The sequence below is a fragment of the Gasterosteus aculeatus genome, chromosome 4, assembly GCF_964276395.1.
Source record: "Gasterosteus aculeatus chromosome 4, fGasAcu3.hap1.1, whole genome shotgun sequence".
In the NCBI taxonomy this organism is placed as follows: Eukaryota; Metazoa; Chordata; class Actinopteri; order Perciformes; family Gasterosteidae; genus Gasterosteus; species Gasterosteus aculeatus.
In genome coordinates this window covers 261,264-288,113 of record NC_135691.1, presented here as the reverse complement: position 1 = coordinate 288,113, position 26,850 = coordinate 261,264, and the positions used below count along the sequence as shown (strand labels likewise).

The following is a 26,850-nucleotide window of genomic DNA, read 5'->3' as shown; positions in this document are numbered from 1 at the left end:
AACGATTAAGAATCGTGACTTTGTTAAGTTTCTCTAATTCAGTTGATGAAGTTTTGTTTTTACTCTGATTCAACGCTGCCAAGATGTATGTGGATATTAAAAGGAACAAGCGCTCGTATTCCTGGCTGTTTATTCATAACACGTTTTGGAAAGTCCAACACACGATGACAACAGTACACACATCAAACGTCATTTTTACAAAGTTCATGGGAGAAAAACACAAAACGCACAAATAAGACACAATGTGAGGTTTTATTCATGAGGATGTGAAAAGTTCCCTGTGATTATTGATTATGAATCAGTGTTTCCGTGTCACATTATTATTGGTGATAAATTGGTGTTTCCTGATCATCTGCAGGCTTCTGCTGCCCCCCAGTGTCCCTGTGAGGAACTCCTCACTCCTCAGTGTCCCTGTGAGGAACTCCTCACTCCTCAGTGTCCCTGTGAGGAACTCCTCACTCCTCAGTGTCCCTGTGAGGAACTCCTCACAGGGACACGATATTACTCATAACTGTCCTGTGAGGAAACTGGACGTAGAAACGAATATGAATTAAGAACAGACGGTTCTGAGCTTCATCGTGTCCATGAAACATGATGACGAAACTATGAAACACCGGTTCTTCTGCCCTCATTTATTGTTTCTCTCTATGATCCCACTGGACGTTCTTTTCTTTTCTCCTCGCGGGATTTGACCTCATACACACACACACACACACACATATACACACACACACACACACACACTACTAAGTTTGTGTTATTTAAACTACTGCTGTGGTTTTGATGGTTTTGATGGGTTTTCTGGGTTTTCTTCTCATTGTCTAACTCACAGGTGGTGGATGTAACGGCTGCGTGCAGCTTCCAGTCTGATCTCTTTCCTCTGTGGGGGAAATAAGTGCTTGTTCTGTTATGAATGAATATGTCCCCTAACCGGCCGGAGGGGGAAGTGACCTCTGAGCTATAACAGTCAGCTAAATGACATGTAACGTAAAGGAGAGAGAACACGTCACCGAGGAGGAGCTGGATCATTAGATTAGATTCAACGTTATTGTCATTGCACAGAGTTCAGGTACCGACACAACGAAATGCAGTTTAGATGAATAAATGTACAGTGTGAAACAAACACGGAGCAGTAAATACGTCAAGCAGCAGGCTTGTGCATATGAATGACACGGTGGTGAGAAGGTAGGGGGAGCAGATGAACCTTCAGTCTCCTCTGGAAGAAGAGACGCTGATGAGGCTTCTTGACCAGGTATGAATATGATGAATATTGTGACATCCACTGGATGTCTTCTCATCGAGGAGACTCGTTGAAGATCTTATGCTTCATAAGTCAACATGTTAAAAGCAGGACTCGTTTCTCTTACTGCTACGCATTAGCATGTTGCATTACTACGCTAGCATGTGTCGTAAATTGCTTCAGGACTACTTCCTCATCACATGGCACCTTTGACCCTCTTTAAAGGCCTCACTGGACTGGAATGTTCCTCTTCAGTCAGGCAGGTTCCTCACTGAGGGAAATGACTCTGAAGTGGTGGAAGTGATGAAGGCTGTTTCTCTGATGCTGAGGAAAGGAGCTTCAATGCTTCCTTACTTAGCTCCTTTAGCATAGGAACCACTCCACCGTCCTTTACGTTAGGGAACGAGATGATGTTGTCCCACAATTCCTTGCAGAAGCAATATTTTAATCGTGATGTATTATTGGTCGGTTAACCAACCCGTTCGTCTCCCTTAATGATTTCTAATAACATAAACATGGAGTTTTTAATAGCGCAGAAAAGAAAGAAGTCAAAGTCCAAATGTTCTGGATCATAAACTAAGAACATGGAGATTTTTAGGTTTAAATAATAAATAAGACAGATTCTGTTTAAACATCAAAGACATTTTATTGGAGACAAATAGAAAATACACTTTCCCTCAAAAGGTTTTACAAAAGCTTTCTGGTTAAAATTCAGTTGTTGTTTTTGCTTCACCTCAAAGGAAAATTCAGACAAACAAAAAGTCAAAGCCTCCTCAGTCCCATAATACACATTATGTCCTTCACTTCCTGTTTACTTCCTCTTTGTCCTGCTTCCACTCGGCTCCCGTGTCCATGACTCATGATATGTAACAAGTGCAGCACCATTTACACGATTCTAATAGCGTTATATAGATGTGGGGACATGCCGTCCTGCTCCTCAGATTAAAGACACATTTACACCCCGCACACTTTGACTGATCTAAGAATGATCTGTTAGAATGATCAATAATCAGCAAGTTGTTTATGCGCATGTTTTTCACTAAGGGGACCAGGGTCATGGTCCACCAGCCTTCAGCATCCGGACCCTAAAGCACCCAGAGACCCTGAACTCACCGGATCCTCGTCGAGGTCGATCGAAATCAGAAACTGCAGAAGAGCAAGTCAACGTTTGTCACCAGGAACAAGCGCTCCTCTGGGTGAGGGTCTGTTCTGGTTGTCTGAGGGTTGCTATGCTCTTTGGGCTCTTTGGGCTTCTTCTTTGCGTGAACATGGATGATATTGAAGTAATCATTAGTATCTTTTATGAAGAATCAGTTTGTTCTGTTGGATGAACGGACCTCGTAGTCACATGTCAGAGCCATGAGACGTTCTCTTTGATGGCACATCAGTGAGGTCACTCTTTGCAAATCTGCATGAATCATTATTTACAAACCACATGTCAGTGTCACATCCCGTCCTCCTCCAGAGCTCATTGATGGAGTCCCAAGGGAGCGGCCGGGCCCGACCTCTTCTCGGTGGTCCCACAGTTCCCAGAGTTCCTTGCGGCGGCCGTGGCGTCGGGAGCCAGAGACCGGCGGTAGGCGGCGGAGAGGCGGTACAGCACGTCGTGTCGGGGGCCGGGGTGGGCGTCGGCCTTCTGCGTCATCAGCATCTCAAACAGAGTGCTGACCTCAGAGAGCAAGGCCCCGCCCAGTGGGCCGTCCTTCTCTGCAGCTTTACCTGGAGGAGGAACAGGTGTCACTCAAAACCAGACACACTACCGCCAACAGAGCCGTTGTTTTGTTGTTTAAACACAACTCACGTCCTTTAGTCTTATAAACACAACTCTGTAGTTCAGGTGTCTCAACTTCCTCAAAGACCCGAGTGGATCTTGAATTCTTGCAATAAGCAGAAATTGGCACGTGTGGTTTGACTTTTGTGGGTAAACGGACAAGAAATGAGGAGGACGTTTTTTTACGGAAACAATGTACAGGACATTCTTGACATCCAAGAGATGTAGACAACTTTTAATCCTGTAGAAGGAATCTATGATCTTATCTCATCGATCATACTTCTTCCTTTAAATGACTCCTGGTGTTTTACCGAAGGTGGAGAAGGACGAGGAATCCAGGGCGTCCCGGGGAGGGCGCTCGCGCTCAGGGGACGAAAGCCCGTCCGGGACGAAGACGTTGTCGTGGTAATCGGCGTTGAACGGCAGAGAGAGGCGGGCCATCCAGGGCGTGTCGCCGACCTCCGCGAAGACGTCATCTGCAGCGAGAGGAGAGACGGCAGAACCCAGAAGCTTTCAAACTGCAGAGGGAGATTCCTTCACACCTCCTCCCTCCTGCGTATGTCCTCTACTTCCTGTTTGTCATTAGTATTTCCTGCTTGTAGCTTGTACTTCCTGTTTGTGCTCTGTACTTCCTGTTTGTGTCTTCTACTGCCCACACAACAAGACGTCTCGTCAGAGCTCGTTCTGCATGTCCAAAGACAATGAAAGAGCTTCTCAGTTTGAATCGGTTGAGTCTCTACAGGCGCTCCAGCATCATCATCATCATGATGATGGTGATGCTGATGATGATGATGAAGGAACAACAGTGAGGTGTTTTCATGGAGATCAATAAACTAAATTAAGTCATTCTGACAGAATATCTCATATTTCCGCATTACATGTGGTTGTAAAACTGTTTTTGAGTCACATGACACATCACTGAGAACAAGGTAACAAAAGCAGACCTGACACACACACACACACACACACACACACACACACACAGCCTACAGGTGTGACATCATCCTCACACCTGGACAAAGAGGCGCTTTGACTTTGGTGTGATTCGTCGTGAGGAAGATGAAGATGATGAAGATGTGGCGGAGAGGAATGTGTTTCCTTCATCAAAGCTTCGACGCACACACACATACACACTGCCGTGGTGTGTGTTACACTGATGCAGCAGCCTGCAGGGTTGCGGTGAGTCAGGCGTCACACACACACTCTTTATAACACGATGTAGTACACTCGACCTTTAACACACACAAACACACACATCTACACACTTTTACGGCTACACACACAAACACACACTACCGCACGCACACATTAACTTAGTCCCTATTTAACCATGACATGCTAATAACAGTAAAACTATCTGCTATGCTAATACCTCGCTAACAAGCTGCTAGCAGTGAGATGCTAACACATCAGCGTGCTAATAGCCGGTGGTTGTCTGTAGCTTGTGCACTTTATTTTTGACTCTATTTTTAACCTTTATTTAAATTCCTTCTCATATTTTATTTCATACCGTAGAGTTGGATTGTAAATTGTACTTTATGTTGTCTTATCTGTCCTGTTGTCCATCGCCTCACTGACTGATGTTACGCACCAACCGTCGAGGTTGGACAGGTCATGGGACGAGGATCAGCCAATCACAGGAGGCGTTATCAATTATTTCAGAGCAGGACAAACATGTTCAACGTCCTGCCGGGCCAGGAAACCCGGGCCAAGGGTCAAAGGTCAGACAGTGTGTGTGTGTACCGGAGCTGTGGAGCAGCTGGGGGTCGATGGGTGAGTCTCTCTCTGGTTCCCAGTCCACATCGCCGGCTTCGCTTTCCCCGTGGCCGCTGTCTTTAGTGCTCAGCCAATCAGAGCAGTCCTGACCTCCGTACCTGAACACACACACACACACACACACACACACACACACACACACAGTGTGTGAGTCAATGAAACGTTTATTTTCTCACAGAGACTCAAACAAACAGCGCTGTTAATCTAAAGAGAAGAGGTTTAGTGGAGGAAGATAAAAGTCTCAGGTGACAAATCCACAGACACACACTCACTCACACAAGTGTCAATCAGATAACGTACACACAACCCGATTTTAACTTCAGCATTTAAATCCAAATACTTACGTGATGGAACGACTCTATTTTGGCTTTAATGTCACCTGGACTGTGGATGTTAATAGCAGGTGATGGAGGAGGAAATGGGGGGAGGAATGGGAGGAGACGAAGGAGGAATGGGAGGAGACGGAGGAGGACATTGAGGAGGAATGGGAGACGGAGGAGTAGATGGAGCAGGAGGAAGAGGAGGAGACTGACCTGCGATGAGAGAACTTGTTGCCTCTGAAGTTGGGCCTCGGCTGAAGCTGACCCTCATGGAGGAGAGAGAGCAGCTGGGAGATCTGCTGCAGGGAGGAAGAGGAGGAGTCAGAGGGACGACATCGTCCGTCTGCTGGTTTAATTGATGGAGCAGTAAGTTTTGTACTGGTGGACCTGGTGGACCAATGAGATCTGTACTGGTTTAACTGGTAGGACAGATGGGTCTGTACTGGTGTACCTATAAGACCAATGAGTTCCGCACTGGTTTAACTGGTGGAGCGGTGGGTACTGGTTTTACTAGTGGGCCACTGAGTCCTGTATTGGTTTAACTGGTGGGCCAATGGGTTCTGTACTGTTTTAACTGGGATGGGGATTAATAGGCACATATCTCAGAGCAGCACAAAGCGATTTCACTGCTTTTAGTCCCTTTGTCACTGCTCTTTGCTGACAGCTCTGGTTTACAGCGGATACACACGACACTCCAGGGAGGAAACACACACACACACACACACACACGGCAACCTTGTGCGTGCACTAATCCTTTGTTTAGCGGTGGATTCTGCTGCTACAGGAAACAGCTTCTACGTCAGAGCTATTCTTCTGTGGAGGACCACGGCGTCTGCATGTGTGTGTTTTGAGGGGGAAATTCGTACCCGCCCAACCCCCACCCTCAGGGCTTCCAACAGGGCTCTGCCCCCCCAGAGCAGCGCCTGAAGCCGGCTGGGCCAATCGGGAGGGTTGAGGAAAGGAGGATGCTGGGTAAAACATTTTTTAAGCGGCTACTTCCTTTCTGCAATTCGCATGAGGACGTCAGACCGGGTCCAGTTCTTTGTCCTCTGTTCTTTGGTCTCCGCCTGATGGGCGTCGGCGGCTACCTTTAACCTCGATGACGCTTCGAGGCGTTTTAATTTAATACATTATTAGTTACGATGAGTTCTGAGGGGTTATTATCCTCTTAAAGTAGCATAAAGCATCTGTATGTGTATCTGTTTATTCAAAAAGAGAAAAGCATGTCGTGCTACGTTGGTAAAATGCTCATGAGACCATGTGGAGAACTTTGAGAATTTTGTACATTACATTTATTATTATTATTATTATTATTATATACTTATTTCAAATAAGAGTTTTTAGTTAAATACATTTTTCTTTAAAGATTTTTAAATCAAACATAATAATAGTAACCCATCTAGATTTTCTACTTGCTGTTTACACGCTAACCCTCCTGAATGAAGCCCCTCACCGTCTAAATGTGGCCACTGCTCGACTAAACAAAGAATAATAGATGTATTTTTATGTAATATAAATCTAAGGCCTTCTCTGCTGAGCTGATTTCTTTCCCACTAAAGGTGTTCTTCAGGGCCAGGTGACAGAGTAGCGTGGTGTTGCTTTACACTACAAACACATCACAGCTCACTTAGGACCCCCCATCCTGAGCAAAGCCCCCTCCTCCTGGTTTCAATATGAATGTGATATGTGATATCCGAAAGACTGTGAGAGGGGATTATTGTCTGTGGCACACAAGCACCTGAATAAACGCACTGCCGTCTGCCCCCGGGCTGTCGGAACAACTCATCATGGGTGGGGGGGCAGAGAGGCTGCTGGGAGTAATGGAAGCTTTTCTGAGCTGCCACATTATCAGAAGGCAAATGTTTAACTAAACGGTGATCCGACCTTTTTTAGGCCCTTTTAGCCTAAAAAGACACCCTATACCCTAAAAGCAAACAAGCCACATACAGGGTTTGTTAAATCATGGATTCTTAAGTTTAATTTCAGGACCTGGAATCAATGAATTTATGAGACGATGTTTGAATTAACTTACATATGAAAGTTTAGACCTGTACTTTCTGTATATTAATGAGGACTTACCTGCACTTCGGGTGAAGCCGAGGACAGCTCGATGGTGTCTCCAAAGGCGGCCATGGAAAGCCGCACCAGGTCTCTCAGTATCTGCCGGTGCTCTACGTCAGGCTCCCCCCGCCCTTCTGAGGTCCTCGGTCTCCGGAGGGTCGCCTGGGACCCCGACTTCGCCGGCTCAGCCTCCTCCCCTCCGGCCTCTGCCCGGCGCCTAAAGATGCTTGAATGGGAGGCCGAAGACGATGACGAAGGGTTCCTGGCTTGGCAAAGAGTCTGCTGCGTTGGGGGTTCAAGCTCAATGGTTCCAGGCTTCCGGAGCATCCTGGTGTGCTGGGTGGCGCCCCCTTCTGGGTATCCCTGGGAAAGGAAGCTGGCGCTCACGACGGATGCCGTTGACGCGTACTGCCTCTCGGTTTGCTCGTTGTCCGACGTCCTGGGGGGCGGAGACAGCGGCCAGGTTTCCCTGTCGTCTTTGGGAGACGCATCCTTTCGCCCCCTGATGACGGGAATCAGCTGGATGTCGGACTTCCTAATGATCTTCTGTGGGCGCCGCGGGTGCCGGTCGTAGGCGGACTCGGCCCGCCGGCAGTTATACGCCCGGCCATCACGCTTCTCTGGGCGGCAGAAGGTCGTTACTAGAGCGACAGCTAACAGCAGAAGCAGGCAAGTTGCCCCTAGGCTCACGGCCAGCATCACGGCAAGGCTGAGCCGGCCGCGGTTACCGGGCGAAGAGTTTTTCAGGTGGTCCCTGAAGTTGACGAAGGTCACCTCCAGCGCAGCCACGGTGGTCATGCTGGGACTTCCCATGTCGGACACGGCAATGTTGAATCTGAAGGTTTTCCCGACGAGCTCGGTGGCATTGGCGGTGTTAACGAACAGCCGGCCCGTCGCCTCCTCCAACCAGAACAGTTCATTGGTGTTACCTTCGACAATGATGTATTTGAGTTGTCCATTCAGCCCAGAGTCCGGATCCTCAGCTTTTAAGGTGTACGCAAGGAAGCCATCAAGTCCTTCTCGGACCGGGCAATCGATTGGCAAAGCGGCAGATCCCTCCTCCATCACAATCTCCGCCTTGTCCGTGTTGACAGGTATGCTCAGGGAGGCCCCGCCCTTCCTGGGTTTAGGCTCCTTCATGACGGGGCGGTTGTCGTTGACATCCTGTACATCGATTTGCACAGAGGCCGTGCCGGTGAGAGGCGGGTGACCCTGGTCCACGGCCTCCACCACAAAGGAGTAGCGGTGGGACTCCTCGTAGTCGAGAGGGCGCAGGACGGTTATGACGCCGCTAGTCGGGTGGACAGAGAAAGACCGAGTGTCAGCTTCCACCTCGTTGGGGCTCCGTATGAAGTAGGACACCCTCCCGCTGAACTCTAGGTCCATGTCGTTTGCCTCCACTATTAGGGCGCGGTAGCCCACCGCGTTGTTCTCCTCGAAGGAGGCCTTGTACAGTGAGGTGGTGAAAACCGGGGGGTTGTCGTTCTCGTCCAGGACGCGAACCAGCAGGTGCTTAACGCAGCTCAGCGGGGGGTCTCCGTAGTCCTGGGCCAGCAGCGAGATGTTGTACTGCATCACCACCTCTCGATCCAGACTGCCGTTGGTGACTATCATGTAGTTGTTCCCGTGGATCCATTTTAAGCGAAACGGGCCGGATTCCTGCTGGAGGTGCGCTCTCACTTTGCCGTTATCCCCCGAGTCTGCATCCGAAACCATTACCAAAGCCAGGAAGGTGTCCTCCGGGGCCCCCTCCAGCACGGTGGCCACGGGGGAGTTGGGTGGGGTCCAGGTCATGTGTATTCTGGGCGCGTTGTCATTGACGTCTCGGACCTTGACGTGCAGCTTAGAGTGTGCGGCGATGGCGTTGGGCCCGTGGTCCCGTGCCTGCACTATGACCTCATGGGATGCCTGGGCCTCGTGGTCCAGAGACGCTCTGAGGCTCACAGCTCCGGTTTGCGGATCCACGTGAAAGAGTTTCTGAACCTCTGGAGGTGTGTGCTTGCTGAGTGTGTACTCCACCTCCCCATTGGCGCCCTGGTCCGGGTCGGAGGCCCTGAGGTGGATTATGGTGGTGCCGCCAGTCGTATCCTCGGAAAGCTCCACGGTGGGGGTACTGTCCTCAAACGTAGGGCTGTTATCGTTAGAGTCCTGTATGTTAACACGGACTAATGTGCTCCCAGACCTGGGGGGGTTCCCTTTATCCCACGCCACAAGGGTGAGGTCGTACATCGCCTGAACCTCCCGGTCCAGTTCTCTGATCACCACCAGCTCCGCCTGCCTGGCGCCGCCCAGCGACGCCGTCACATCCAGAGCAAAGTGCTGGTTGACGGACAGCGAGTAGGTCTGGAGGCCGTTCGGCCCGGCGTCGGGGTCCACCGCCCGGTCGAGAGGGATCCGCATCCTGAGGCCGGCGGACTCCGAGATCTCCACCTCCTGCAGCGGGGCTGGGAAGCCGGGACTGTTGTCATTGAGGTCCATCACCTCAACGCGGACCCACAGGAAGCTCATAAAGCCACTCCTTCGGTAGAGGACGCTGAAGGCCAGCTCACACAGATCCGAGCCGCGGCACAGCTCCTCCCGGTCCAGGCGGCCCTGGGTGGAGACCAGCCCGTCCCGTGTGCCCACGGAGAACGGGAGGACATTCCTGTGCTCCACCACCTGGAAGTCCTCAAGGTGGCCGCCCTCCTCCCTCTGACGGAGGTCGTCGAGCAGACGGCCGACCCGGGTTCCCGCCGGCTGTTCCTCCCAAACCTGGTACCGGATAGTGACGGAGGACTGGTTGGTGGAGCGAACGCCATAGCAGAGGCTCAGCGCCAGAAGCAGGACCAGCAGCATGATGATGTGCACTGATAATAATACAAATAATCTCTTCAAAAGACAGGAAGGAAAGAAAAGTTTTTAAAAGAGTTTTCATTTGATATTCTAGAAATATATTTTAACATTAACAAACAAATTATCAATTTTCTCTTTAAAATGATCTACAGTTTCTTCTCAGAAAACAAAAGTAATGAAGGGAAATGATTGTTTTCATACCTAGAACATATAAATGGTCCAAAGGAGACAATCACAGGAAGCAGTAAATTAATCCATTGTCCCTCGCAGCCTTTTCCTTCATCCTCCTCCGCTCACACTGAGAGAAGTGAGGATGTGAGCGGCCACATGAGCAGGAGGAGGGTCCAAAGTTTCACGCTCCTCCACCTTTTAAAGAAACACGACACCGTGACACTTTCACAACTCGTCTCAACCTGCAGACCAGTTTGTTAAAATAGAAACATGGAATTATCAGATCCACAGTTTCCTGACACGATGAAAAGAAACACCTGATTTTTTATTTGACAAAAAGTGAAAAAAAACACATTCCAGCACTTCTTCTTCTTCAGAAGTAACTGTGGAGAGGAGTGAGACTGAAACATGGAATGTGATGGACAACTAATAATAACAGGAATAATAACACAGTGATTCTGTATATGTTTCCTATTGTGACGTATATTTGATAAGTTACAGTACCGTAGTGTTCAATTCAAAAAACATTAGTAATTCAGAAGGACTTTGACATTTATGTTTATTAAATGAAGCGATGTAAACCATTCTGTTTTTCCACATTTATAGATCAGTTTGAGGTTTAAGATTCATCTTAAGTTCATATTAAAATGATGATAGTTAAAGTTGAGTTGTTATAGATCATTGCAGGTCATTTAGCTGACGCTTTTATCCAAAGCGACTTAGGGGATCGGTGTCTTGCTCAGGGACATTTTGACATGGGGCAGCTGAGGATCAAACCACCAACCTTGCGGTTCCCAGCGCATCCTCCCTCCCCCCCTCCCCCCCCCCCTCCCCCTGCGCCACGACGACCAAAATGAGAAACGAGATGAGAAACACAATTATGGATATTTAAAGTCGTCTGTACACAGACCTCCTCCCCCAGTTTGTGTGTGTGTGTGTGTGTGTGTGTGTGTGTGTGTGTGTGTGTGTGTGTGTGTGTGTGTGTGTGTGTGTGTGTGTGTGTGTGTGATCACATTCCAACAGGGAGTTTCTGCAGACACAGGAACTTTATCTGGGTTTTAATACATTCATCAATAGTTGAAAAACATACATTTTTGTCATATTTTGCACACGCAAACATGAACTCTATAATGAATTACATCACCGTGTTAATGATGACCTCACCAATGGAGAGCAAATCAGAGAACGAGCTGGTGACTTCTGACCTCCTCTTCATCACCTGAGCATCCTTTCTCTCCTCCTTAACAATCGTCTCCTCCTCTTTGTCCCGCCTCCTCCTCCCTCGCCTCCTCTCCTGCATCTGTAAACGAGCTTCCTGTTGCAGGAAACAGCCGACGGTGAAGGTCACAGACGGGATGTTGTGTAGAGGAGGGAGGAAACAAGGGGGGAGGAGAGGCGGGAGGGAAACAAGAGCGGAAGTGAAGAAGTGAGGAAAAATGTGAGAGGAGACGGAGAAATCTGCAGAAACACTGCTCCTCCTCTACATCGCCTCTTCATCTCTGAGTTTCTCATGATGAAAGAACTCTTAAAACCATTGAACTTTGACCTCATATCAATATTGTGATGTAGCATAAAGCTAACAGGAGCTAGCTCCTGCACCCGGCCTCTGGGGTCCACGTGCGGCGATTCTTCTTCTGTGGTTCACTTCCTGTGCGAGACCACATGAGGTCTGCAGACGTTTAAACGAGAATCAGAAACTTCTGTATCGATCTGAAGATAAAATAAAATAACTCTTGATTAGTGTAAATAAATAATCACACAGTGCAGGTTTAATAAATATGTGAGTCTTCATGGTTTCATATTCTCATTATATACATAGTACTTTTAACTTTAGCAGCACCTGTAACAACAGTATTAGTAGTAGTATCTGTAGTACCTCTGATAACAATAGTAGTAGTATTCATAGTCATAGTAGTACCTGCAGCAGTAGTACCAGTAATACCTGTAATCTCTGTAGTAGCAGTAGAAGTGTATTAGTAGCAGTACCTGTGGTAGCAGTTGTAGTACCTGTAGTACAGGTGTAGCAGCAGCAGTAGTACTTTTAGAAGTACTCAGTGCATTTGAACAGCAGGGACGAGCTGGTGTCTTCTGATCAGTGTGATTGATTACTCGTGGGTGGAGGGCGGCGCGGTGGTTGTGTCTCTGTGTAGCCCTGTGATTGGCTGCGACAGACTCCAATACCTCTGGTACAGTACTTGAGTAGATGTACTTACATGTTGGAATTGTGGAATAACATAAATAAATACACATTTTATGTAACGTGTTTTATTAAATCATATTCAAATAATACAATTTTAAAAAATGATTATTTTTTAAAGAAATCAAACAATAGAAATGCAGCAGAGCTCGTTGGATGAAAAAACGTTCAAAATAGAAATTAGGTAAAACAATCAATGAAGCAAAAATCTGAAAATAACTTTTAAACTCAATCAAAAACAAAAACCCAAATAAATGTATTTAAAAAAATAAAAAGCTTTGAATTTATTTTAACCATCTCATTTAACGATAATGGTTCTTCATTTCTGACACGAACACTGACGAAATATAATGTGAAGTCTCACACATCAAAGGCTTAAACACACAAACCGTAAAAGCTGATTTCACATATTCACCCAACAGCTGCTTCCTTTTTTCTCCCGATAAAGGCCACAAACGTACAGACTCTGTGTCACCAGCTTCAGGGCATCTTCTGCTCTCCCTTCCTTAAGCTTCTGGTTGATCAGCTGACCCCGAATCAGTTGGAGCGGAGGGACAGAGACACTCGGAGGCAGCCCAGCTCTTTGTCCTGCATGCCGAGGACGCCCTGGACCCGGTAGTTCCCGTTGGTCAGCCAGGAGGGAACCTCCATGACAGGCAGGTAGAAGTCTGACTGAGGCAGAGAGTACGAACCCTGAACACACAGATCATTGGGGTTAAAGACACCAGGAAGAGCTAGAGGATCACCAGGAGGAACAAGAAGACCATCAGGAGGAACTAGAAGAGCATCAAGGAGAACAAGAAGACCATCAGGAGGAACTAGAAGAGCATCAAGGAGAACAAGAAGACCATCAGGAGGAACTAGAAGAGCATCAAGGAGAACAAGAAGACCATCAGGAGGAACTAGAAGAGCATCAAGGAGAACAAGATGACCATCAGGAGGAACTAGAAAATCATCACATTCACTTTATTTTCCATAAAATAACATCTGGCGTGAGATCCATTCCTCACGTCTTCAGCCTCACTGACACCACCACTAACACACTGGTCTGGGATCTGCACTCACAGCCTTGAAGGGGCAGCGGCAGGGCAGGCCGTAGGTGTGCAGCGGCTCAGGACAGTCCTGACCCGGAGGGACCAGCTGGTTCAGAAGGTCACAGGCGTCTTTATAGTGACAGCTGCCCAGCTCCTCCACACAGGGGACCCGGACCCAGAAACCGGCCACCTCCTTCTCCAGGGTCACGTTCACCTGGGGGGTAAAGTAATAAACACTCGGAATACATGACGTGCTTATTACGGATTTCTGTGAGTGAGGTCACATGTCCTCAGACTCAGACACTGCTGTATGTACTCACAGCCAATAGAGTACTCGTACTACACCCAAAGCCAGTAGAGTACCAGTACTACTATACTCACAGCCAGTGGAGCAGTGAGCTCCACAGATGTGGATCCAGAGGCTGAGGCCTGCAGGTCTCCGGGGATGGAGACGGGATCAGGAGACACATTCAGAGTCTTCAGGACAGCTGGAGCATCTGGAGCTCCACAGTTCTTCCAGTCGAAGCCCAAGAGCTGTCCCCAAAGTACACATCAATGCAAGTTTTACTTCACTTCTGTACCTCGTGAGAGAATCCTGGTTAAACACGTCTGAGCCGCATGTGTTGGTCGATTTACAGAAAGGACGACTTAGTATTAGAGCAGTAAAGCTGGGACTGCAGTACTACTGTAGTACTACATTACACTTGTACTGCAGTGGCCATGTACTAGTGTAGTGGTATGTAAAAGTAGTCATGTAACAGTACCGGAGTAATACTACTAAGTATACTCCTAGTAGTGCTACACAGTACTACAGTAATGTAAAAGTACTGTCACGCTGGACTCACCTGAACCTTTGAGACCTTCTTCAGACCGGAAGTGTTGCTCCTTACCGGAGTTATAAAAAACACCAGACCGACAGTTAAAAACAAAACTGTGTCCATCGTGGACAGACAGACAGACGGACGGACAGAGAGGACTGTCCGGGGACAGAGCGGACTGTCCGGGGACGGAAGCGGACTGTAGAAGGAACAGAGGCGGTCGGTTGTGTTCTTTACTTCCGTGTTTACGAGGGAACCCGTCGGCCACGTGACCCCAGAGCCACGTGACCTGCTCCCACAAAGAGTGGACAGAACTTCAACCGCTGACGTCATCTATCGATATGTTTGTCACAACTGATCACATTTCCTTCTACGTGTTGTTTTACGTCGTAATAAAAACATACTTTAATTAATTGACGTAAATAAAGAAAACACGTATAATTGAGGCAGAGGAGGAGGAGCTCAGGGGAGCCAGATGATGCTGTCAGTGGGAGGAGGAGGAGGAGGGGGGAGAAGAGGAGGATCCTGTCCGCCAGGAGCAGCAGCAGCATCATCAGCGAGCTCCTTCACATGTGCGAGAGGAAGATAGAGAGGTAGAAGGAGGAGAAGAAGAAGGAGGAGAAGGAGGAGAAGAAGAAGGAGAAGGAGGAGAAGAAGAAGGAGGAGAAGGAGGAGAAGGCCTCTCCTCCGCGTAGCCTCACCTCGTGTCCGGGACAAAGGAGGGACTATTTGACCTCTTGTGATGCTCCCGTGCTCGTCCTCCGCGCAGATGGAGGGATGCGAGGAAGAGGAGCGGCACGCGCACATGCACACGGAGGTAACCCGATAAAAGCTCCGAACCTCGTGTATTCTGCACGTGAACGCGCTTTATTAAAGCAGTCCGGATCGATCCGGCTCCGACGGGACGTTTGATCCGGATCGATCCGCCGGCCGGCTTCTTATTGTGGGTCCTTGAGAGGCGGACCCCTCCCTAAAAGAGCCGCTCCCCATCGAAGCGTCATTTCACATCATTATATATTTCATTGTTATATCGTCTTTTTATTACGCATTAAGATCGTTCTGTTCCAGAGAAACGAGCTCAGCTCAAATGTCTCTTTATTAGCCCAAATAAATCAGCTGTGACTTCCTCTAATGCCTTGCTAAATTACCAGAGGAATGGAGCTCACAACCCGCTGGCTCCTCCCTTTTGCCCGCTATGAATAACCTCGAAACCTTTAGTGCCTTGCTTCATTCCCTTCATTCACATAGAGCTCAATATCCTCCTCTAAATAAGGAATTGAACTAGCAACCCGCCTGGTCAATTTATGCTGTGACAACCTCACCCTGAGGTGTATGTCTGTAGTTCCTGGGAATTGAACCTACAATCCTAGAAGTGTGTTAATGCCTTGCTTTGGGCATTGACTTACATAAATAGAAATGGACAGCTTTGTTCGGGATTTGAACCCCTAACCTTTTGCTGCCTCCCTCAATTGTTCTTGCTTTTCTTCCTGCAAAGAGGGAATGGAACCAGCAGCCTTACTTTAATGAAGTAAATGTAGTAATTTCAAGCATCATGTGTTTTAGCCACTAAACTGAAAATAATCTAACCCCCACCCTTGAAGGGCTGTTAGCCTGATTAACGCCTTGCTCTATTTCTAGTGCCTTGCCTCATCCAAGCATTAAATGGAACATTAGACCTTGTTTGTGCTCCCTTGTGCTACAACGGGAGAATGGAACCAGCAACGTAGCTTAGCTCCTGTGTTAGAATCGTTGGAGCCACTGAGACTTTGGGGATTGAACCCTCAACCCTCGATAATGCCACCGACACTCTGAATTTAATGAAATATTATTCCTTGCATTTTAACCGAGTCTCCTGATGAAAGAGCAGCAACTGCAACTCCCACAATGCCTTGCCAGCTGCTCTGCGGCTAGGCTAGCTAGCTGCATATTCAGATTCAAGTGATTTTTTATACATGTTGTTATTCCAAGTGGACGGTGAGGGAATCAAACCGCTCACCCTGGCAGGAGTGATGCCTTGCCCTCTGCCTCACTGAGCTCCTGAGGCAGACGTGAGCGGACAGAACGGGAGACTGCAGGTAGAGTGGAGGCAGAAATTGGGCCAAGTGCTTCGTGCCGGAGGAGAGAGAGACACAGAAAGAGACCGTTAATAACCCCCATCACCAGCTTTGTCTCCTCCATCGAAAAGGACCGCTCTCACCCAGCCTCTCGCTGTTTGCCCTCCTGCTCTCACCCAGCCTCTCGCTGTTTGCCCTCCTGCTCTCACCCAGCCTCTCGCTGTTTGCCCTCCTGCTCTCACCCAGCCTCTCGCTGTTTGCCCTCCTGCTCTCACCCAGCCTCTCGCTGTTTGCCCTCCTGCTCTCACCCAGCCTCTCGCTGTTTGCCCTCCTGCTCTCACCCAGCCTCTCGCTGTTTGCCCTCCTGCTCTCACCCAGCCTCTCGCTGTTTGCCCTCCTGCTCTCACCCAGCCTCTCGCTGTTTGCCCTCCTGCCCTCTGGGAGGCGCTACAGGGTGCTCCGTTACCGGACCAGCAGGTTCAGGAACAGCTTCATCCCTGCGGCCGTCACTCTACTGAACTCTGCCCCCCCTGAACTCTGAACTCTGCCCCCCACCCCCCTCAGTGACTGTACTCCCCCCTCCACCCTGGCTCGACTGCCACACACCCTCCTCAGCCACTGAACATTCGCACTGTTATTGTATATCCATTTCTTACTGTTCATATCTATTTATTCACTTATTACACTTTACATATGCTACATATATACACTTTTTGCTATTTTGCACTTCTGGTTGGATGTTAAACTGCATCTCGTTGCCTCAGTACTTGTACCCTGTGCAATGATAATAAAGTTGAATCTAATCTAATCTAAAACATGTCCACTGGAACATCTGTGACCTCCAGCTTCGTCGAGCCTTGTCCTCTGAAACAACTAGCTGGGCGTGGACTAACTGATCCAGGGTCTGTGTTTTGTCCTCAGTGCTCCAGACTGACGGAGGAGAGAGATGAAGCTGAGAGACAACTCAAACACATCAAGAGAGGTTAGTCATCGTCATCATCCTCCTCCTGCCAAGGCAGATGTTTTGCATTCTCTGTAGTGACCAGCAGGGGGCGACTTCTCTTGTCCCATAGAAGTCTATGAGAAAATGACTCAACTTCTCTCTTGATTTATCTTTTTATTATTTCTATTTTATCTTAATCTCTAGTTGTGAGTCTTCTTCAACACAGCATGATGTTCATTTAGTCCTTTATGGTCCATGTAGTCAAACAGAATGAAGCCGGGGATGCTTTAGGGAGGGGCTACGCCTTGATTGACAGGTTACATCCTCCTCAGTCCAGATATGGTCACTGCATTTTGACTAGTTGCAAAAAAACAAACATGGCCATTTACCAAACTTTTCAAAGTTTTCAAAGTTGCAAAACCAGTGAGTGACGCTGCCATGAGACATGGGGGGTCCCATTACCTGCTCGTAGTAGTGACAGCAGGGAGGGAGGAGAAACGTCAGCGGAACGTGAAGCGTCATCCCGTCTACAGTCAGACAGCGATACACCCCCGAGTGGGAGGGTTTCACCCAAAGGGGGTTCCTGTCTCCATGACGACCTTGAATCCTGAGGCAATGTATTGATAGCAGATCAGATGCAGAAGGGTGGATGTTGTTGAGGCCACTTTGCTGGAGGTTGGGATTCATTTATGTGTCACATCAACACGACACTTTAGTTAATTTAGCAAATATCTTTCTATGGATTTGCTTTTATTCAATTCGGTGTGGTTGCTCATGGTCCTGTGGCTAACCGCGAGATTTCAGGAACATACACACTCGACAGATAACAACAGAAAGATCCTTTTAATTGATAACTTGGGGGAAAACAACAGCAGATTCCTCCCGGTCGGGGTCTCCGGTCCTCAATGACTCGTCCAGGGGAACAGCAGAGGCGTGAAAGGGGGGTCATGCTAGCCGCTCGTCTCCCAGGCTCACGGTGTCCTTCCTCCCGTCTGTTCAGCCACCTTCCGTATCAGTCACCTCTTCAATGGGTTGATGGGCTGCAGGTGTTCCCGATGCCGGTGGCAGCCCCTGTACTGGGTAACACCCCCCCGCTATCGCCTCCCCAACCGGATCCCCCGTCTAGGCCCGGCCCCTCCTCCGGCTTTGCCACAGTCCCCAGAGGAGGACGTTTTAAAACTTGACTAATGAAATATGTCCAGTAGCCTTGATTTGGTTTGTGTCCAACTACGTCCATCAGCGTTTATCAACCGGCTCAAACTAAGCTAACTTCATTCCCATGAACTGTGAAAGCTCCTCATAAATTATTCTATAGAACAGACAAAAAATGTGGCGGGTGTGTGTGTGTGTGTGTGTGTGGGGGGGGGGGCTTGTACATTCTACTCCAACCAGCTCAAACATGTCCTGTCCTCAGTGTCTCAGATGGTGATTGAGGAGGTGTGCGTTCTGCAGACTCAGCTGGAGATTGAAAAGTCGTGCCGGGAGAATGCAGAGGCCGTGGCCACGGAGGTCAGACATGCAAACACATATATATATATATATATATATATATATATATATATATATATATATATATATATATATATATATATACATATATTCACATCAAAATGCAGTTATTTCAGCACCAGGATGAAACATTATTTTCAGTTTTGTGTGTGTCTTCATTGACGTCTGTGACCTTTAACCTCCAGCTGAACTCTGAGAACAGGAAGTTAAAGTACATGAGCCTGTCGCCTCGTCCGGGTTTGGACGAGATGCTTCCGAGTATCTCTGACTGCATCGCCATGGACGCAGACGCTGCAGACGGGAGTCCTGACACCTTCACACAGTACCAACTACAAGTTAGAGGTACGTAGTATTATACTCACACAAGTTGAAGGTACAGTACGTAGTATTATACTCACACAAGTTGAAGGTACAGTACGTAGTATTATACTCACACAAGTTGAAGGTACAGTACGTAGTATTATACTCACACAAGTTGAAGGTACAGTACGTAGTATTATACTCACACAAGTTGAAGGTACAGTACGTAGTATTATACTCACACAGGTTAAAGGTACAGTACGTAGTATTATACTCACACAGGTTAAAGGCACAGTACGTAGTATTATACTCACACAAGTTGAAGGTACAGTACGTAGTATTATACTCACACAGGTTAAAGGCACAGTACGTAGTATTATACTCACACAGGTTAAAGGTACAGTACGTAGTATTATACTCACACAAGTTGAAGGTACAGTAAGTAGTATTATACTCACACAAGTTGAAGGTACAGTACGTAGTATTATACTCACACAAGTTGAAGGTACAGTACGTAGTATTATACTCACACAAGTTGAAGGTACAGTACGTAGTATTATACTCACACAGGTTAAAGGCACAGTACGTAGTATTATACTCACACAAGTTGAAGGTACAGTACGTAGTATTATACTCACACAAGTTGAAGGTACAGTACGTAGTATTATACTCACACAAGTTGAAGGTACAGTACGTAGTATTATACTCACACAAGTTGAAGGTACAGTACGTAGTATTATACTCACACAAGTTGAAGGTACAGTACGTAGTATTATACTCACACAAGTTGAAGGTACAGTACGTAGTATTATACTCACACAGGTTAAAGGTACAGTACGTAGTATTATACTCACACAGGTTAAAGGCACAGTACGTAGTATTATACTCACACAAGTTGAAGGTACAGTACGTAGTATTATACTCACACAGGTTAAAGGCACAGTACGTAGTATTATACTCACACAGGTTAAAGGTACAGTACGTAGTATTATACTCACACAAGTTGAAGGTACAGTACGTAGTATTATACTCACACAAGTTGAAGGTACAGTACGTAGTATTATACTCACACAAGTTGAAGGTACAGTACGTAGTATTATACTCACACAAGTTGAAGGTACAGTACGTAGTATTATACTCACGTAAATGCTGGATATCTACCTCCACTAAAGACTAACAAATTGTAGCACTTAAATTGTACCTGTAACGCTACTTATCTACAGCAAGTTGTACATCGGCTTATTTGATGAAATCACACTTTCTTGTTCCTTGTTCTTCTGAGTTTGTGTCCTTATGGTTGAAATGTTCTTATTGTAAGTCGCTTTGGATAAAAGCGTCAGATAAATGCCATGTGATGTGATGTAAAACTAGACTCTGTACTGCTGCTGATTGGGCTGTAATCTGTATATAAATAACGTTCACCATGTGCTGATCCTCTGTTGTTGTTTTCAGAACTGGGGGAAACAGTAAACACCTTATTGGAGGAGAAGAAGACTTTTGTTACTAGGATACATGAACAGCAGAGACGGATAGAAGGGCTGACGTCTCAGGTGAGAAGGCGCAGAAGCAGCTTTCTTCTTCTTCTCTTCTGGTTAGGGTGGTTCTGGGAGTGGCGGTTGATTTGAATGTTCCTGATCTTCAGGTCTGTCACTGTGGTTCCTGATCCGGTGAGTCTTAAGAAATGTGTTACTGCTTTGTGTGGAGCGGTACTGCAGACGTGGCGGCGGTGAAGCCAATGGAGAGAAAGAGCCGAGCCAAGCGGAGGAGTTTCCTCAGCTCAGCCCGGAGGAGAGAGCCGGTCGGATTGTCAGTCAGATGGCATCGTGTCGGCACCAAGGATCGATGGTCTCTCCGCTTAGTTTAGCTTCCAGAATATACTTGCACAGGACGCGGCACAGTGTTTTGTTGAAGAGTCTGAGAACATGATATGTCAGCGGGCGGCGCTTTCACTGCTTTCCTCATCAGAGACACTTTGTATGTGTGCAGAAGAAGTGAACGTTGGTGTTGTGTCTTTGGATCAGGAGAAGGCCTTCGACAGGGTGGACCGCTCATATCTGTTTTCTGCAGTGGTTTTGGTGCTGGTCCTGTGGTTTGGGTGAATTTATTGTACAGTGGAGCTCTATGAATGTTGAAGACGAGGCCGATCCCTGTACAGCGAGGGATAAGACAGGGCTGTCCCATCTGCGGTCAGCTACATAGCCTAGCTTTTGATTCCTTGCAGTGCAGGTTGAGAGGTCGACTCAGTGGTGTCTCAGTGTCGGGGTCTGAAAGAACGCGCAAAGCAAGCGAACGTGATCTAAATTGGACGCCCGGTTGGGGACATCTGGAAGGATTCAGCCAAACAACTTCTCTGGTTCTGGTAGATTTATTTGTCAGATCACAGGTCGAGTATCAGCGCCGCGTTTGCAAAGGCAGAAGCCGTTCTGTCATCTGACATCAGGAAGAACATTACATTTTGTACTGTTAGATATAAAAGAAAAGATTTCTATTGGCCCTTAACCGGCGTCGAGGAGCAGTGTGGTCTCCTGACATTAACGTGAACATAAGGAACAAAGCGTGCGTGTTGTGTGGTGCCTGCTGGGTCTCTGAATCTCATCCTCTCAGACCAGCGTCTGCCTGGTCGCCACTCTCTGCTTTCCCTCTGACCTGCACTCCTCAAGACAGTGACTCCCGAGCTTTTGATTATCAGGTCCTTGAGGTTTCATCGTCCTCTCATTGTATCTGCTTATGCAGATCATGTTGGTGTCTTTGTCACCAGTCAGAAGGACGATCATCACCTCAAAGAGCGCACCTTGATCCTGAGCTGGGGGAGTTGTGCATATTCTGTAAAACTCTTAAAAACTTGTCTCCAGGGTCTCTGGGATGCTTTTATGTTTGTTTTGTTTGCCTTTGGTCCATTTGACTAACACGCAGGAACCGGCTCAGAGGGCCAGCAGTGTGGAGCCGGTACCGGTTCTGAAGGGACGGCTGAGCGCTATGAAAGGATCTGCGATCTGACGGGTTTCTGCCCCATTTGGGCTGCTGAGGCGTTTTATGCACCGTGGGGAGGAGGGAGAGCTGGTCCTTCATCTTTGATGTGTTCCTCGGTTGGATGAGTTGGTTTATTTGTATATTTATCTTGAGTTGATGACTTGACAGGCATCTGTCCTGGATGAAAAAGGACTTGCTCTTCTTCTCCTCCTATGCGATGAAAGTGTTTGTATTGACTATAGATTCATCTTTGACCTTTGACTGACTTCTTTGTTTCCCTGCAGTCTGAGAAAGATCAAGCCGAGATGAAGGAGCTCCGTGAGACTGTTGAGCAGCAACGTAAAACCATCAAGAGATTCAACAGAGGTGACCGACAACAACAAGCAACTGATGCTTCAAAACACACACTTAACCTTCTCTTAGCATGTTAACAGTTGAAACCTGTAACGTGTTAATGTGGATTTTTGAGGTTGGTCCGTTGTGTTAGCATGCTAACAGGCTAACCCTCTCCCTGCCTCGTTAGTCTCCACCATGGCGGCCCAGGAGTACGACGGGATGAAGGACCAGCTGGACCTGGAGCAGAGCCTGAGAGTGACAGCTGAGACGTACGCTCACCAGGTGAACGAAGGCTCCAAGTGGGGATGAAGCAGAGAAACATGAAGAAGATGTGTTCATTGTGAGAAGTCTGATGATGTAACTCATACCTTCTGTTGGATGAACGCTGACCGCTGTTCTTCTGTTATTAATAACTCATGTGTGTTAGTAACCTGATTGAGGAAACCTCATATCCACTGAACTGCAGGACAAGAACAGACTCATCTCCTCTTCTTCCTTTTCCCCCTCCTCTTCTTCTTCCTCCTCCGTCTTTTCCTCTCCCTGCTCTTCTTCCCTGTCCTCCTCCTCCTCTTCATCATCCTCCTCCTCATGCTCTACTTCAGATGCTGGTGAGGCAGAAGGAGGCCAACAGGCAGAGCATGCTGCTGCTGCAGAGCTCTGAGCCCAGTGTTCAGCTCCTTAAAGCTCTGGAGGACGTTGCCACCATCACCAAGACGCTTGAGGAGGAGCGACTGCAGCACCGTCAGGAGGTGAAGCAGCTTCACCTATGACGCCATACACATGATGTAGGTCTGTCATCAGGGTTACGTCCTGTAGTCTAACTATCGTGTGTGTGTCCCTCTGTGTGTAGGTGGAGGCTCTGGAGGCCCAGGTGGAGCAGAACTCTGTGATGAAGCAGGTGGAGAATCTGCAGAGGCAGCTGGAGCTGCTGGAGGTAGAGAAGAAGGAGGTGGATGGACGACTGGAGAAAGCAGAGAAGAAGAACGAGGAGCTGGAGGGCCGAGGTGAACACACTGATCAGAGAATGATTGACTCAATAAGTCACATTGATTGATGCTCTTTGGATTCTTTTGGTGCATTTTATTATTCCACAAAATCCCCAAATATGTTTCTCATTGTATCATGAAATCAAAGTTATTGGATCAATAAAACGAGTGATGGATTGAAGATAGATGTGTGTCTCCACTGACATCTTCTTCTGTGGTGTTAATACAAACCCTGACCTGCTGCAGGAAAGTAGTGTTGAAGTAGTTCTGTAGTACATCGAAGTAGTGTTACAGTACTACTGTAGTACATACTAGTAGTGTTACAGTAGTACTGGAGTACATAGTAGTAGCGTTACAGTAGTACTGTCGTACATGGTAGTAGCGTTACAGTAGTACTGTCGTACATGGTAGTACTGTTACAGTAGTACTGGAGTACATACTAGTAGTGTTACAGTAGTACTGGAGTACATAGTAGTAGCATTACAGTAACATTGTAGTAGATGCTAGTAGCGTTACAGTAGTACTGTCGTACATGGTAGTAGCGTTACAGTAGTACTGTCGTACATGGTAGTACTGTTACAGTAGTACTGGAGTACATACTAGTAGTGTTACAGTAGTACTGGAGTACATAGTAGTAGCATTACAGTAACATTGTAGTAGATGCTAGTAGCGTTACAGTAGTACTGTCGTACATGGTAGTACTGTTACAGTAGTACATGCTGGTAGTGTTACTAACTACTAACTACTAAACTACTAAGTGTAACTAAATTGTGTCTATTGTCTTCTCAGTCCACAATCTCCAGGAGACCAAGAATGAGGTCACCATGGAGACAAGCACGGCCCTCCCTCCCCCTGAACCTGGGCTCCCCCAACCTCTTGCCCCTCCTCCCCCCCCACCTCCTCCTCCTCCACCACCCCCTCCCCCACCTCCTCCCCCCTCCAGATGCAACCCCCTCAGGTAAGGATAGATAGATAAAAACATGAATGATGTCATCAGTGTGGTATGTTAGAGTGTGTACTCTAGTCATGACACCACTTCCTGTGTCTCCTCTGGCTTTCTGTCTCCTGATTGGCCATCATGCACAGTGTCATCAACAAGTCCAACAATGTCTCTAAATAGACATATTCATGCTTAATCTAATAATGGCTCATTGGTATGGTTCTCCCCCTCAGCTCTCTGATCGCCATCATGAGGAAGACCTCCAAAGGCTCCAAGACCTTGGTGAAGGCCGAGCAGCCTGCAGGTGAGTCTCCTGCTGGTCTGTGATCACCGGTGTGTTAGTGTCCTCACAGGCTGTACTTATTTATCGGAGTAGGACTATGAATCCGGTGTGGTTTCTTGTGGACATTTGTAGAGTAATCAATAGTAAACTGGTCTCTCTCCAGCGGGCGAAGGCGACGACGTGAAGGCGAAGGCGGTGAACGAGATGATGGAGCGGATCAAACATGGCGTCGTACTGCGGCCCGTCAAGAGTCAGGAGAAGAAGCTGACCGCGGCACCCAAGGTCTATTTCTTATTTCAGAACTAACCTTAGCTCAATCACATTATTGATCATCAACGTAGTTGTCGGCGGATCACAATCAATAGATTAGTCTATTAAAATCTCGTTGCATATAGCTGGGATCGTCTAATTGGTCACACGTTGTTTACCTCAAATAAGGAGTCCACACATGTTTCTTTAACTGTGATTCAGTTGTTTCACTCTCACTCCTGTCAGTTTATGGATGTTTGCATGATGTAAGGTCACTGCCCCCGCCCCCCTTCCCCCCCCCACACACACACACACACACACATATTGCAGACCTTCCAAATTCAATCAACTCATATCACTTTAAAATCCTGTAACTGACGTTGTATCACGCGTGTGTTTTTATCTGCAGCCGCCTCCAGTCTGTGAGGAGAAACCACAGGAGAGCGCCATGGAGGAGCTGAAAGGCATGCTGGTAAAAAAAAAAAAGGACAATTCAGCAGCAGAAACCCAAAGCTTCATGAGTTAAAGCTGCATTCTCTGTAGTGACCACCAGGGGGCGACTCCTCAACTCCCATAGGAGTCTATGAGAAAATGACTCTACTTCTCTTGATTTATTCCCCCAGTAAACATTGTAAACATGGGTTCATGGTCTCTAGTTTTAAGTCCTCTTCAATACAGCGTGATGTTCATTTGTGAACTATGGTCCATTTAGAGTTTGCTGCAGTGTACCTTGTGTTCTCCAGGAGACAGTGAAGAGGAGCCCCAGCCAAGGTTCTCAGGAGGCCGGAACCTCGCAACCAGGGAAGAAGGACAGCGAGCTGGAGGTCATCCTGAGGCGCCGACGCAACAAGGCGGGAGAAGCCGGAGGTAACGGGTCCAAACTAAAGACACTGAGTCATGTTTCGGGTAAAGGTTTTCGATCTTTCATACAACGTCCAGCTGAGATGACATGAGTACAGTATCAAGTAATATACGAACTTTACCTCCACACAACTCCTTTCCGCTGAAAGCACAGCAGGGCCGGACGCTACCGTGCACAGTGACACCCATCAGTGACTAACATGCATCCATCCATCACTGACCCGGTTCTGGTTTTGTCTTCCAGATGATGGTCAGATGAGCCACGTATCGTCCTCCGACAGCCTGAATGGGAGACCCGCCAGCAGCGACTCGGTAGCGGGGGGCCTGAGCGTCCCCTCCGGTGCCGGGGCCCAGGTCGGCCCGGAGCGACGTGGGTCCGGGCCGGGACCTGTGGTGGCCCGGAGGAGGAGCTCTGAGACGGGCAGAGAGCCCAGAGTTGGTTCCTGGCAGGAGAGGAGGTCCTGCAGCTCTCTGACAGAGAACGAGTCTCTAAGCAATGGCTGCACCAACAGGTGGGAACTGAACTAGCACCTACGCCCTCAGACCTCTGACCTCTGACCCCTGACCTCTGCGTGTCTCCCTCCCCACAGTGCGGCGGGGACGCTCGTACAGACAAACTGGGTCCAACCCGCTGAAGGGGCAGAGTGCTAGAGGGACGTCTGAATCTTGTGATCAGCCATTGGCCGACGGGGGAGTGATGTCATCCGGGTCCGACTGGTCGCTCATCGGTCCAAACCAGAGCTGTTCTATGGCTGTGTGATCCTCTCATCTCTGACACGCTGAAGGAGTGGAAGTCAGAGGTCAAAGGTCGTTATCACGAAGCCCCCCCCCCTCACCTGTCCTGTCTTCCGTCGTCATGGAGACTATCAAACAACAAGTTCTATCAAAGATCAATGTCTTCATAGTTTGCATGTTCTCCTCTGATTGATCTGACACCCACTGGTATCGAAGGTGTGAATCAGACTGAAACCTGAAGTTATCGATCAGAGACGATCTATTAGAGCATCGGTCGATCAGCTGATTATCAGCTCTGTCTTTGCACTGAGCTTTATTATTGTGAAAACACTTACATCTAAAATACGTCTGAACGAATGCACCTCCTCCTCGTCTTTGTCTTCCTCCTGCTCCTCTTCCTCTTTCTCCTCCTCCTCTTCCCACAGCTCCTCCTCCTCCCACAGCTCCTCCTCTTCGTCTTTCTC

The 26,850-nt window shown here is 47.9% G+C and overlaps 3 protein-coding genes across 6 annotated transcripts; 1 reads left to right on the top strand and 2 right to left on the bottom strand.

Moving 5' to 3' along the window:
* Positions 1–1,866: 1,866 nt before the first annotated feature.
* On the bottom strand, positions 1,867–10,366 carry pcdh12 (protocadherin 12). 3 transcript variants are annotated; one of them, XM_040173762.2, is made up of 6 exons: positions 10,202–10,366; positions 7,187–10,014; positions 5,321–5,406; positions 4,755–4,885; positions 3,323–3,487; positions 1,867–2,959 (listed from the first exon to the last, which is right to left on the bottom strand). In XM_040173762.2, exons 2-6 carry the CDS (start codon positions 10,001–10,003, stop codon positions 2,709–2,711), a joined length of 3,450 nt encoding a protein of 1,149 aa, XP_040029696.2. In that variant the 5' UTR covers positions 10,004–10,014; positions 10,202–10,366; the 3' UTR covers positions 1,867–2,708. The 3 variants fall into 3 exon arrangements, with proteins under 3 accessions (XP_040029696.2, XP_040029694.2, XP_040029697.2); XM_040173760.2 differs by having other exon boundaries at positions 7,187–10,036; positions 10,202–10,343; XM_040173763.2 differs by having other exon boundaries at positions 5,321–5,403; positions 7,187–10,036; positions 10,202–10,343.
* Positions 10,367–12,420: 2,054 nt separating this feature from the next.
* On the bottom strand, positions 12,421–14,513 carry gm2a (ganglioside GM2 activator). The gene is made up of 4 exons (XM_040173764.2): positions 14,248–14,513; positions 13,784–13,936; positions 13,434–13,616; positions 12,421–13,061 (listed from the first exon to the last, which is right to left on the bottom strand). Exons 1-4 carry the CDS (start codon positions 14,341–14,343, stop codon positions 12,906–12,908), a joined length of 588 nt encoding a protein of 195 aa, XP_040029698.2. The 5' UTR covers positions 14,344–14,513; the 3' UTR covers positions 12,421–12,905.
* Positions 14,514–14,703: 190 nt separating this feature from the next.
* On the top strand, positions 14,704–26,545 carry shtn3 (shootin 3). Of its 2 annotated transcripts, none has more exons than XM_078101655.1 (16): positions 14,704–15,037; positions 17,196–17,256; positions 18,632–18,726; positions 18,912–19,068; positions 20,479–20,576; positions 22,281–22,362; positions 22,520–22,614; positions 22,935–23,081; positions 23,183–23,336; positions 24,108–24,276; positions 24,492–24,562; positions 24,705–24,823; positions 25,200–25,262; positions 25,537–25,657; positions 25,896–26,163; positions 26,242–26,545. In XM_078101655.1, exons 1-16 carry the CDS (start codon positions 14,963–14,965, stop codon positions 26,300–26,302), a joined length of 1,836 nt encoding a protein of 611 aa, XP_077957781.1. In that variant the 5' UTR covers positions 14,704–14,962; the 3' UTR covers positions 26,303–26,545. The 2 variants fall into 2 exon arrangements, with proteins under 2 accessions (XP_077957781.1, XP_077957780.1); XM_078101654.1 differs by having other exon boundaries at positions 25,534–25,657.
* Positions 26,546–26,850: the final 305 nt, after the last annotated feature.